Consider the following 13,457-nt stretch of genomic DNA (forward strand, 5'->3'; position numbering starts at 1 on the left):
GGTTAACACATTATGAGAAATTTATGTATAGTTTGTTATGTCGGTTGTTTTTGTTGTGTGTACATGTACGTACGTACAACATTTTGTAAAAAGTTAATAGGAAAAAAGAAATGGTTTTTGGCTTATGGTTTTATCTACTTTGTTTAATAACATCTACATTAAACCATATCTCTCAGTACTTCAAGAAAAACCACTAGTAAGGGAGACAAAGAATAAGTAAGCAAGTACTCAATGTTTGCAATGTTGTAGCCATGTTGGTCCCAGGAGACTCTGAAGTATTCAATATCAGACTAATACTAAACACATTTGACATAAATGGAAACGACCTCGAAGACTGATGTAGAAAGGCAGAACCCCTAAACTGCAGATTGAAGAATGTGAAATAACAGAGGTTCTGAATCTCATGAACTAAAGCTGGGATACAAGAGCGGCATATCCAAGGACTCTTCAAAAAAAGGCAAAAGGATACATGTTGTTTAGAGTGTGTGAGTTCCAATTCTACAGTTTACTCTGAGCAGGTTCAGGTTTAGCTTTTGTTGTTAGGAACAGGACAGGTTGACCACTTAACGGCCTTGCAGTCTTGCTTTGGTAAATTGCAAGCCTCCCAGAGCAATAAGAGCCAAACTTAATAGCTAATGTTCTTCATTTCTGACTTGGCTTTGTTTTACTTTCCACACACTGAATATTTTATACATGCATCCTTCTTGCGAGTAGGATGGGCGGGTGCTTGGGACACGCCAAAAGCCAAAAATAATGTGTCTGCTTCACAGGAAAATTGCCATTTTCAGGCTGGCTTTGCCCACCAAGGGGAAGGAAATAGAGAGTGCAAGCAATAGCCAGGTGAGCTTTGAGGGTCAATTTTTCTCAGATTTCTCTATAGTCTACACAGACTAAATATTTACACAAGGCCCAGAGTGTAACCTGGTATTCTGAAATTTCAGTAGTGGAACAAGAAATGTGGCTTTCAACATGAATTAAGGACCTGTGCCTGACAGTACTTCATGCATGCAGATGAGCAAGTGCTTAGAGCAGGGGTAGGCAACTTATGGCACAAATGCCGAAGGCGGCACACAAGCTGATTTTTAGTGGCACTCGCACTGCCTGGGTCCTGGCCACTGGTCCAGGGGGCTCTGTATTTTAATTTAATTTTAAATGAAGCTTTTTACACATTTTAGAAACCTTATTTACTTTAAATACAACAATAGTTTAGTTATATATTATAGACTTATGGAAAGAGACCTTCTACAAAGGTTAAAATGTATTGCTGGCACGCGAAACCTTAAATGAGAGTGAATAAATGAAGACTTGGCACACCACTTCTGAAAGGTTGCTGACCCCTGGCTTAGAGAGACCCATCCTGATCATGCTGGACAGGCTGCAGAACCTCACTCAGGACACAGACACCATAAATATGTAAAATATTGCACACCTACACCATTCATGTCACCTATTTATCTATACACAGAAAAACCAACAGTGTCTGCCCAAGTTCCATCAGATTTCACAAGAGCAGCACACAACTCACAAAGAAGACTTCTATGTAGCTGAGTAAAATTATAGCGTTTCATCTGAACAAATGCCATTGCAGCAAAACTAAGTGATGCTCTGAAGCCAGAAAAAGTGTTATTTGTTTTACAGTCTGAAACTAACCCTCCTGTGAGCAGAAGACAATTCCTTCTGAAGCTGTTCACACTCCCTCTTCAAACTTAATTTCTCTTGCTCTATGGCTTTCACAATACCAGATTGGCTTTGATGTTTTTGGTGCTTCATGGAAAGGATCGCAGATTCCAACTGCCGGATCTAATGAGAGCACAGTTTGAACAAGGAACACAGAAAGGCATCATAGAGCATTAAGAATCTGTTTTCTAGTCAAGATTCCACTGGCTAGCATATCCAAACTGACCCGATGTAATGCAAATCAGATGTCAATGAACTGAATTAAAATGTAAGTTACCAACCTATTTCCTAGCCACAATATTTTCTACTTCTTTTTATACATTTAGTAAAGTAACTGAACAGGGTCCGCCCTTCTCCCTACTACTGGGAGCCAAAACTTTTGTGAATTCCAGTAAAGCAGTGGTTCTCAACCAGGGATACATGTACCCCTGGGGTATGCAGTGGTCTTCCAGGGGATACATCAACTCATCTAGATAGTTGCCTTGTTTTACAACAGGCTACATAAAAAGCACTAGCGAAGTCAGTACAAACTAAAATTTCATACAGACAATGACTTTATACTGCTCTATATACTATACACTGAAAAGTAAGTACAATTTATATTCTGATTCATTTATTTTATATCATAATTATATGGTAACAATGAGAAAGTAAGCAATTGTTCAGTACTCGTGTGCTGTGACACTTTTGTATTTTTATGTCTGATTTTATAAGCAAGTAGTTTAAGTGAGGTGTAATTGGGGGAATGCAGGACAAATCAGACTCCTGAAAGGGGTACAGTAGTCTGGAAAGATAGAGAACCACTGCAGTAAAGGTCTTCTTTAAAAATGAAGTTTAATGGTTTTCAGTTAATTTACAAGCCAGCCTAGAGCTGTTTTCTATTAAGGTTATATTAAACACAATGAATTCTGAACCATCAAGTCTCCCTAAAGCAGGAGCACTGTTTTTAAAACAAAAAAGTTCATAAGCCTTGGTCCACTCTTAAAAAACTTATACCAAAACAGCTATGATGGTAAAGGGTGTGCAAAACCACACATCTCCTACTCACCTAGCTATGCCAACAAATCCCCAGCATAGACACAGCTATGCTGACAGAGGAGTGCTTCTGCTAGCAGAGGTAACATTGTTTGAGGAAATGGTAGAAACCCTGTTATGCAATCCTACTGCGATATTTCTGTTAAAAAGCAGTGAGCATCATTTTTTTTTTGTGTATTACAAGTTGCAAAATGGGCATCATCACAGGGGTTCTGCCTAGCATGCAGTCACTATCTATTAGACTCTCTCAAGTTACCTTTTCCCTGGAATGAGTTAGATCTGTTTTAGTGTTCTGGACCTCTCTCTGGAGCCTCTCATTCTCTTGCCTCAGCAGCTGCTGCTCCTGTTTAATCAGCTGCTCGAGTTCATCCCAGTGCAGCTTCTTCTGCTGGTTCTGCAGCCCTGAGGAATGCACAGCCAGTTCTAGAACCCGATTCTTAAGACAGACAGAATTGCAGGGTTAGGCCTTAAACAAAGAAGCAGATATTTTCTGTCTTCAGAAAGATTTTGCATTTACCAGGAACTCTGTAAACTGATATTTACAAATGAATTTCTGTTTTCCTGCTTCCCCACATCCAGTTTCTTTCAAATAACCAAGGTGCTAATCACAGGGCAAAAAAACCGAAGAGGGTTTTCCTCTTAGCTGAAACCACAGATGACAAGTTGCCAGTTAAATGTCAGAATTAATAGGTTAATAGGAATGTACTTAGGCCAACTATAAAAATCAAGCAAACTGGCCCACTTCCAAGCCTCATCAGGCAAGTAATAGCATGAAGTTTTATAGATATAATTTGGTCCTTGTTCTAAAACTCAGGAAAAAAAAAGTGTCATACCTCTTTTCCACGTGGACACAAAAGTATTTCACAGTTCTAATATAAACCATGCAAGCAAATCATGATAGTGATTACAAGATTGCTCCCTACACCCTTCCCCAAGTATTAGTGTTTCTTATCTATTAACAAAGTAAAGTGACAGGCTGTTATAATGAACTCTTTTCTGAAAGGACACAATGTAACTGAAAATTGAGTCTATTTCCCAATCATTAGTTCCACTTGTTAGGACAACAGCAGTCTAGAAAGTCTCTGAAGCCCCACTCTGGTACAGGACAGTAGTTATACCTAGTTAACAGTGTAAATAACTGTACAGATTTTTTTTTGAAAGTTTACTCTCAGGCAGTGTCAAAATATCCCTTTTAATGAGAAAGATCATTTAAAACAAGAGGCTCAGATTGATCTTAACCTGCCTGAACACCCATATAACTAGATTTTAAGTCTATTTTAAGTGCAAGTTACCACAGATCTGAGTGTGGGTTACACTTATGGAGGACCAGCTAAAACTTATAATGAACAAATATCTTCACAAAAAGGATGATAACTAACTATGCTCTTTTGTCCTCTTGTATTACTTGAATACAAGGACTAAACTGATGAAGTAAAGAGAGTTGGCTAAACCTTCTTCTACTCAGACTTCTGCAAAGAAACCTGACTGGAAGGTGCTGTTCTTTATAGGATCTTTATAATGGAAATCAAAAGCTGGAGGGTACCCAGATAAAAGCCTTCTGCGATCCCTATCTTATTACACTTCTATCGAGGTATCTCTCTTGTATTTAAGAAACAAAGTGGGGAACAGAAATAGATTTCCATTATTCCCAAGATGTCCACAATGAAATATGTAATTGCTACTTGCACAAGACTCTACCATTATTTATGTTCTTAGCCAACAAAAATACTTAAATGCTTATGCTTTATTAGAATTTTATGATATGTAGGATACTCTGACTGGCTTAAAAAAAAAAGCAGCAATTGCAATTCCTTTAATTGAAATTTGTGGGTAACCAATAAGCTGGGCTATACAAACCTGTAAAGGTTATTTTGCGGTCATGCTAGTACAGTAAAGGTACTATTCAAGAATTACCTTATCATTGGCATTTTGCAGTAGCTTGTGTAGTGACATCACTTCCTGTTTCAGAGCCTCCTTCTCCTGCTGGGTCACCCGTAGGTCTGATTTTAGCCGTGACATTTGAAGGTTGATATTTTGTAGAGCTTCATCTAGACTCTGGACCTGAAATGCACAAGAAAGGTGAGCTTTAGCCTTGCTGCAATGAAGGAACAGAAATTTAGTGTTTGCCTGCTGGTCAAAGCAAAATAAAATAAACAGTTCTTCGAGTGCTTGCTCATATCCATTCCAATTAGGTGTTCGCGTGCCACGCGCACATTTGGAGATTTTTACCCTAGCAACACTCTGTGGGCCGGCTGGGCGCCCCCTGGAATGGCGCCGTTATGGCGCCAGATATATACCCCTGCCGGCCCAACCGTCCCTCAGTTCCTTCTTACTGCCCGTGTCGGTCGTTGGAACTGTGGAGCACGGCTTTGCTGATCTCCACATCCCTAGCTTACTCGTAGTTCTCTTCTCATCACTGTGTTTATAGTTTCGAGTTTTTGTGGTTATACTTAGTATTAGTGCTTAGTTTTATAGTTAGTGTATATAGTTGAAAGGGGGATCGGGGATTAGCCCCTTTCCTCTGCCCTGGTGTGGGCCCATGCCCAAGGCACCGGGATTCAAACCGTGCTTGGCATGCCAGAAGCCGATGCCAATAGGGGATCCCCACGACTCCTGCCTCAAGTGCCTAGGGGAATCCCACCTTGTGGACAAGTGCCGCATTTGCAAGTCCTTTAAACCAAGGACGAAGAAGGAGTGGGACTTTCGTTTGAAGCAGCTCCTCATGGAGTCTGCACTTAGTCCCGTAGCAGTGGTATCCAGTGCCCAGCAGGCTGCCTCGGTAGGGAGTGCGCCTTCGGCACCGGATTGCCCCGGTACCGAGAAGGACTCTCGGCACCGACTCCTCGGCACCGCTCCCTTTCCCCGACGGGGAAACGGCATGCTGCTACAACTTCAGCCTCCCAGAAGGAGTACTCGTCTAAGACGGTTCGCCGGGCACCGTCATCTGCTACGGCACCATCGTCCACGGCGGCACCGCCGATAGCTGCTCCTCCTGGGACGGCACCGTCGATTCCGGTCCCACAAGGGCCGTTGAATCCGGTGCCTGACAACTCCCCGCCTCCAGCTGTGGTTGAGCTTGTTCTCCCTTCTACGCCGGAGACCTTCTCTACAGCAAGGGAGCTCATCTCGATGACGGAGACGATGCGTCAACCCCAGCACCGCCGGTGCAGGTTATTCAATCCATCGGCAAGTCGGCCCTGATAAGGCCCCTGTCTGCCGACCCTCCAGAGAGACGTCGTTCCAGATCGCGGTCTCGCAGACGCTCTCGATCACGTCGCTCCCGCTCCCGGCACCGCTCGCAGTCCAGGCACCGCTCTCTATTGCAGTACCGGTCGCACTCGCAGCGCCGCTCAACATCACGCTCACCAGACAGATACTCCCGGTACCACTCCAGCTCTCGGCACTGATCTCGGTACCGTGTATCCCACAGTCGCTCCAGACGACAAGGCTCGAGATCCCGGTCGACCTCCCGGCACCTCCATGGTAGAAGGTCCCGGTCTCGCTCGCGGTACCGCCACAGCTCCCGGTACCGCTCCCTGGTACCGCCCCGGGATCGAGCGTCCAGAACGGTGCCATCCTCACAGGGCCTCTCGGCACCACTGTGGCCTTCGAGACACACTTCAATATCGTCTCAGGCCGGTAGTGTATCATACCATCCCGAGGGTGACTCTGATGTCCCCAGCCACTTTCCGGAGGAACAAAGCCACGAACAAGGGCCTCATCACTGGTCCTTTTGGACACCATGGGCATACCACCAGGCCCATGGTGCCCCGTCAGTGGCTCCACGCTCAGCCCCCTCAGAACACCGGGTACTGGAAGCGACAGTGAACCGCCCTTCCCCTACGGGCACGGAGGAAGCTCCAGTTCCATCGGTGGGCACAGAGGTTCCACCTGATCCAGCTGATGCTCCTCCTGTTCATGACCCACCTCAGGACCCGTTGGTCCTGGGCCTATCCTCCTCTTTCTCACCTGACAAGGCAGTAGCAGGAACATCCTCCTCAGGCCCTCCACCAATTGATCTTAGGGCCCATCAAGACCTCTTGAGGCGGGTGGCCCAGAACATGAATTTGCAGATGGAGGAGGTCACTGAGGTAGAGGACCCGGCAGTGGACATCTTATCAGCTGATGCACCTACCAGAGTGGCGCTCCCATTTATCCGCACTATACAAGCCAATGCGGACACCATTTGGCAGTCCCCAGCTTCAATTTCACCTACAGCTAGGGGAGTAGAGAGGAACTATATGGTCCCCTCAAAGGGATATGAATACCTCTACACCCATCCACCTCCCTGCTCTCTGGTTGTCCAATCGGTGAACGAACAGGAGCATCATGGCCAGCAAGCATCAGCTCCTAAGGCGAAGGAGGCTAAACAAATGGACCTCCTACGCCGCAAAATACACTCGGCTGGGGGCCTCCAACTTAGGAGGGCTTGCTGATTTGCCACCCTAAATCAGTACAATTTTAACACCTGGGTATCAGTGGGGAAGTTTACGGACCTTCCTCCCCAGGAGTCCCGTCCGGAGTTTACGGCCCTGCTCGAAGAGGGTCAGAAGGTGGCAAGAACCTCCCTCCAGGCCTCTGGATGCTGCGAACTCGGCGGCCAGAACTCCGGCAATCGGAGTGACGATGAGGCGTATCTCCTGGCTCCAGGCTTCAGCTCTTCCTCCTGAATTGCAGCAGACCATTCAGGATTTACCCTTCGAGGGACAGGACCTCTTCTCCAACAAAACCGACCCCAGGTTACAAAACTTTAAGGGCAATCGGGTCATAATGTGCACGCTGGGCATGCACACGCCAGTGACCCAACGAAGGTCCTTCTGGGCCCACCCATACTGCCCGTACAAGCAGGCTAGGCCGCATCAGGATAATACCAGACGGCACGGCAGGGGGAAATCAGCGCAGGCAATCTGGCCCTCAAGGATCCCAAAGTCAAGTGCCTCGTAAACCGCCAACAGGGCCTAAGCAAAACTTTTGATGGGATGCCCGAGAACGGCCCACCAGTTATCCTACTGGATCCTTCTCCCTCCTTTTTCAACCGCCTCTCCCATTTCCTCCTGCCTGGTCCCAACTAACCTCCGATGGTTGGGTCCTTCACATGGTGGAATTGGGATACCATCTACAGTTTGTTTCAACCCCTCCCTCTCACCCTCCCTACCCGTCCCTCTTCAGGGACCCCTCTCACGACCAATTCCTCTGGCAAGAGGTCCAGGCGCTCCTAAAGCTGGGAGCCATAGAGAAGGTGCTGAAAGACATGAGGGGCAAGGGGTTCTATTCCCGTTACTTTTTAATCCCCAAGGCAAAGGGAGGTCTACGACCAATCCCAGACTTGCGAGAACTCAACAAATTCCTGATAAAGTTGAAGTTCCGCATGGTATCCCTGGGGATCATCATCCCATCCCTGGATCCGGGAGACTGGTTTGCCACCCTCGACATGAAGGACATGTATTTCCACATCGTCATTTATCCACCACACAGACGGTATCTTCGTTTTGTGGTAAACCACCACCGTTTCCAGTTCACGGTTCTTCCCTTTGGTCTTTCTACAGCTCCAAGGGTCTTCACCAAATGCATGGCTGTAGTAGCCGCCTCTCTCAGGCGTCGTCGAGTCCACATCTTCCCGTATCTCGACGATTGGCTTATTCGAGGGACTTCTCAGTTACAAGCATCGCAGCACGTGTGCAATGTCAGAGACCTCTTTGAGAGCTTAGGTCTCATGATCAACACAGAAAAGTCCACTCTCACGCCCACGCAGAGAATAGACTTCATCGGAGCTGTTCTGGACTCCACTTTGGCCAGAGCCTGCCTCCCCCAGCCTCATTTTCAAACAATGGCTTCATTAATTCACAGTCTTCAATCCTTTCTGACAACGTCAGTCCGATCTTGCCTCGGCCTAGCAGGTCACATGGCCTCCTGCACCTTCGTGACCAAGTACGCGAGACTGCGTCTCTGCCCCTTCCAAACCTGGCTGGCTTCAGTATGCCATCCACACAGGAACAGTCTGGATTCAGTGCTCACTATCCCCAGGAAAGTTCTCGACTCCCTGACTTGGTGGTTAGACCCCTCTATGGTCTGCGGAGGGATGCCATTCCACCCACCGCAACCCTCGGTAGCCCTAACCACAGACGCGTCATCTCTGGGTTGGGGTGCTCATCTCGGGAGTCGTCACCTGCAAGGCCTATGGTTGCCCCAAGAGTTGTCCCTACACATCAATGTGAGGGAGCTGAGAGCAGTCCGCCTAGCATGCCAGGTGTTTCGGGACCATCTACAGGGCCGTTGTGTGTCAGTATTCACTGACAACACAACGGCCATGTTTTACATAAACAAGCAAGGCGGAGCACGTTCCTCTCTCCTCTGTCAAAAAGCCATCCACCTCTGGGAATTTTGCATAGCTCATTCTATCGATCTGGTAGCGTCCTTTCTCCCAGGAGTCCAGAACACTCTGGCAGATCACCTCAGCAGGTCCTTCCTGTCTCACGAGTGGTCGATACGCTTGGACATTATCCATTCTGTTTTCCGGAGGTGGGATTTTCCCCACTTAGACCTCTTTGCCTCTTGAGAGAACAGGAAGTGCCAGGTGTTCTGCTCCTTCCAAGGACGCTCCCCGGGCTCCCTCTCGGACACATTCCTGATCCTGTGGAACAGACACCTACTTTATGCCTTCCCACTGTTTCCGCTCGTCCACAGAGTCCTGCTCAAGCTCCGCAGGGACGGAGCCCACTTGATCCTCATTGCTCCAGCATGGTCGAGGCAGCATTGGTACACCCTGTTGTTCGACCTCTCAGTGGCAGACCCGATCCCCCTGCCACTCTGGCTGGACCTCATAACGCAAGACTTCGGCAGGCTTCACCATCCGGACCTGCAATCCCTTCATCTGACAGCATGGCTGCTACGTGGTTGAGCCAGTCGGAACTGCGTTGTTCCGCTTCGGTACAACAGGTGCTCTTGGGCAGCAGGAAGCCTTCCACGAGGGCAACATATCTCGCCAAGTGGAAGCGTTTCTCTCACTGGTGTGCTCAGAATAACTTAATCCCCGGACAGGTTTCTGTTCCCATTCTCCTGGATTACCTATGGTCCCTCAAGGAGCAGGGCCTGGCAGTCTCTTCTGTAAGGGTGCATCTGGCAGCTATTTCAGCCTTCCATCAAGGGGAAAGTGGCACCTCAATGTTTTCTCACCCCATGGTTTCCAGGTTCCTTAAGGGTTGGAACAGTTGTACCCTCAAGTCAGACGCCCGACTCCTACCTGAGATCTCAACCTGGTGCTATCCAAGCTCATGGGTTCCCCTTTCGAGCCTCTAACCACCTGCTCGCTGCTGTACCTCTCCTGGAAAACAGCCTTCCTTGTCGCTATCACCTCGGCAAGACAAGTGTCAGAGCTTCGTGCTTTGACTGTGGATCCCCCGTATACAGTATTCCACAAGGACAAAGGTACAGCTGCAACCACACCCGGCATTCCTACCTAAAGTGGTGTCTGCCTTTCATATTAATCAAGACATCTTCCTCCCAATTTTCTTCCTGAAGCCGCATTCATTGCCTTGGGAACAACTACATACCTTAGATGTCCGCAGGGCTTTCACCTTTTATATCGAGAGAACCAAACCCTTCCGAAGGTGACCCCAGCTCTTTGTAGCCATGGCAGACTGGATGAAAGGCATGCCGGTCTCTTCCCAAAGGATTTCATCTTGGGTGACATCATGCATCCGAACATATGACATGTCTTGGCTCACATTCCGGCTAGCCATCTCACCGCCCATTCTACTCAGGCGCAAGCCTCATCTGCAGCCTTCCTGGCCCATGTCCCCATCCAGGAAATATGTTGCACTGCTACCTGGTCTTCCATTCACACCTTTGCCTCACACTATGCACTGGTTCAGCAGTCCAGAGACGATGCAGCCTTTGGTTCAGCAGTTTTGCATTCCCCAACGTCTGACTCCGACCCCACCGCCTAGGTAAGGCTTGGGAATCACCTAATTGGAATGGATATGAGCAAGCACTCGAAGAAGAAAAGACAGTTACTCACCTTTGTAACTGTTGTTCTTCGAGCTGTGTTGCTCATATCCATTCCACACCCACCCTCCTTCCCCACTGTCGGAGTAGCCGGCAAGAAGGGACTGAGGGGCAATTGGGCCGGCAGGGGTATATGTCTGGTGCCATAGCGACACCACTCCAGGGGGCACCCAGCCGGCCCACCAAGTGTTGCTAGGGTAAAAATCTCCAACGAACGTGCATGCGGCGCACGCACACATAATTGGAATGGATATGAGCAACACATCTCAAAGAACAACAGTTACAAAGGTGAGTAACCGTCTTTTCGACTACAGTGAATTTAGACTTAGTATATAAATTTGGTACAACAGTGATTTATCTGTGGAGGTGCCTATAATGGAGTATAGCGAGGATCATCGAGGATCCTTAATGAATGGGGGATGAAGAGGATAAGACGGTTACTCACCTTTGTAACTGTTGTTCTTCGAGATGTGTTGCTCACATCCATTCCAGTTAGGTGTGCGCGCCGCGCGTGCACGTTCGTCGGAAACTTTTTACCCTAGCAACTCCAGTGGGCCGGCAGGTCGCCCCCTGGAGTGGCGCCGCCATGGCGCCCAATATATATCCCTGCCGGCCCGCCCGCTCCTCAGTTCCTTCTTGCCGGCGACTCCGACAGTGGGGAAGGAGGGCGGGTGTGGAATGGATGTGAGCAACACATCTCGAAGAACAACAGTTACAAAGGTGAGTAACCGTCTTTTCTTCTTCGAGTGATTGCTCACATCCATTCCAGTTAGGTGACTCCCAAGCCATACCTAGGCGGTGGGGTCGGAGTGAGAAGTCGCGGCATGGAGCACTGCAGTTCCGAAGGCCGCATCCTCTCTCGACTGCTGGACCAGGGCGTAGTGGGAAGCAAAGGTGTGGACCGATGACCAGGTCGCTGCCCGACAGATTTCCTGGATGGGCACACGGGCCAGGAAAGCCAGCGACGACGCCTGCGCCCTGGTAGAATGCGCAGTCACACGGCCCGTAGGGACATGGGCCAAGTCATAACAGGTCCTGATACAGGACGTAACCCACGAGGATAACCTCTGGGAGGAGATAGGAAGCCCTTTCATACGGTCCGCTACCGCCACGAAAAGCTGGGGGGATTTGCGGAAGGGTTTGGTCCTCTCTATGTAGAACGCGAGAGCTCTACGGACATCCAGCGAGTGGAGCTGCTGCTCCCTGCCTGAGGAGTGAGGTTTTGGGAAAAAAACCGGGAGGAAAATCTCTTGGTTGACGTGGAAGGCTGAGACCACCTTGGGTAGAAAGGCAGGGTGTGGTCTAAGCTGCACCTTGTCTTTGTGGAAGACCGTGTATGGGGGGTCCACCACAAGGGCTCGGAGTTCCGACACCCGTCTAGCTGAGGTGATAGCTACTAGAAAGGCAGCCTTCCAAGAGAGGTAAAGCAGGGAGCAAGTAGCTAACGGCTCAAAGGGGGGCCCCATGAGCCGGGACAACAACAGGTTAAGATCCCAGGTTGGAGCAGGGGGACGGACGTTAGGGAATAACCGTTCCAGCCCCTTAAGGAATCTCGACACCGTCGGGTGAGAAAAAACGGAGCGACCGTCCGCACCCGGGTGAAAGGTGGAGATAGCTGCCAGATGGACTCGCAACGACGATAAGGCCAGACCATGTTCTTTGAGGGACCAAACATAATCTAAGATTTCGGATACCGAAACTTCCATAGGGCGGAGATTTCTCTCTACGCACCAACAGGAGAAGCGTTTCCATTTCGCCGAATATGTGGCTCTTGTGGATGGTTTCCTGCTGCTCAAGAGCACCTCTCTCACAGGCGTGGAGCAGCGCAGCTCGGAACCAGTTAGCCATGCAGGAGCCACGCCGCTAGGTGCAGCGACTGCAGGTCTGGGTGACAGAGGGACCCGTGGTCCTGGGTAATCAGGTCCGGATGAAGGGGCAGGGGAACTGGGTCGGCTACGGCCAAGTCTAGCAGCATGGTGTACCAGTGCTGTCTGGGCCATGCCGGGGCCACCATGATCACACGAGCCCTGTCTCTGCGCACCTTCAGGAGGACCTTGTGAACCAGAGGGAACGGAGGAAACGCATAGTACAGGTGGGTCGCCCACTGGATGAGGAAGGCATCCGCTATCGACCCCGGCTCCCTGCCCTGAAAGGAGCAGAACGCTTGGCACTTCCTGTTCCCCTTGGACGCAAAGAGGTCCACCCGGGGATAACCCCACCTCCGGAAAATGGAGAGAGCGACGTCCGGTCGAAGGGACCACTCGTGTGACAGGAAGGATCTGCTCAATCGATCCGCCAGCGTGTTCCGTACTCCGGGAAGGAAGGAAGCCCTGAGGTGAATGGAGTGGGCTACGCAAAAGTCCCAGAGACGTATCGCCTCGAGGCACAGGGAGGAGGACCTGGTGCCGCCCTGCTTGTTGATATAATACATGGTCGTCGTGTTGTCCGTGAACACGGCTACACAACGACCCTGAAGCTGATGACAAAACGTTTGGCAAGCAAGGCGGACCGCTCTCAACTCCCTCATGTTGATATGTAGCCCCACCTCCTCCTGGGACCATAGGCCCTGCGTCCGCAGGGTCCCTAGGTGGGCCCCCCAGCCTAGATCTGAGGCATCCGTTGTCAGGGATACCGAGGGCTGAGACGGGTGAAAGGGAAGACCCGCACACAATACGGACTGGTCCACCCACCAGCCGAGGGAATCTAAGACCTTCTGGGGGACTGTGATTAACATGTCTAGC

General features: G+C 49.3%; 1 protein-coding gene across 11 annotated transcripts in view; it reads right to left on the reverse strand.

Moving 5' to 3' along the window:
• Positions 1 to 13,457, reverse strand: part of NIN (ninein) — a 123,131-nt gene that overhangs the window by 18,225 nt on the left and 91,449 nt on the right. For 8 of the 11 annotated variants that reach the window (XM_030562841.1, XM_030562850.1, XM_030562840.1 and 5 more), the window contains 3 exons: positions 4,627 to 4,773; positions 2,969 to 3,148; positions 1,651 to 1,800 (listed from right to left, as the gene is read on the reverse strand). In XM_030562841.1, the coding sequence (XP_030418701.1) occupies positions 1,651 to 1,800; positions 2,969 to 3,148; positions 4,627 to 4,773 (477 nt within the window). Of the gene's footprint in view, positions 1 to 1,650; positions 1,801 to 2,503; positions 2,852 to 2,968; positions 3,179 to 4,626; positions 4,774 to 13,457 lie in introns of those variants that run through there. The other 3 variants (XM_030562848.1, XM_030562844.1, XM_030562849.1) reach the window with 3 other exon arrangements.

Source organism: Gopherus evgoodei, chromosome 4 (genome assembly GCF_007399415.2).
Source record: "Gopherus evgoodei ecotype Sinaloan lineage chromosome 4, rGopEvg1_v1.p, whole genome shotgun sequence".
NCBI classification, from domain to species: Eukaryota; Metazoa; Chordata; order Testudines; family Testudinidae; genus Gopherus; species Gopherus evgoodei.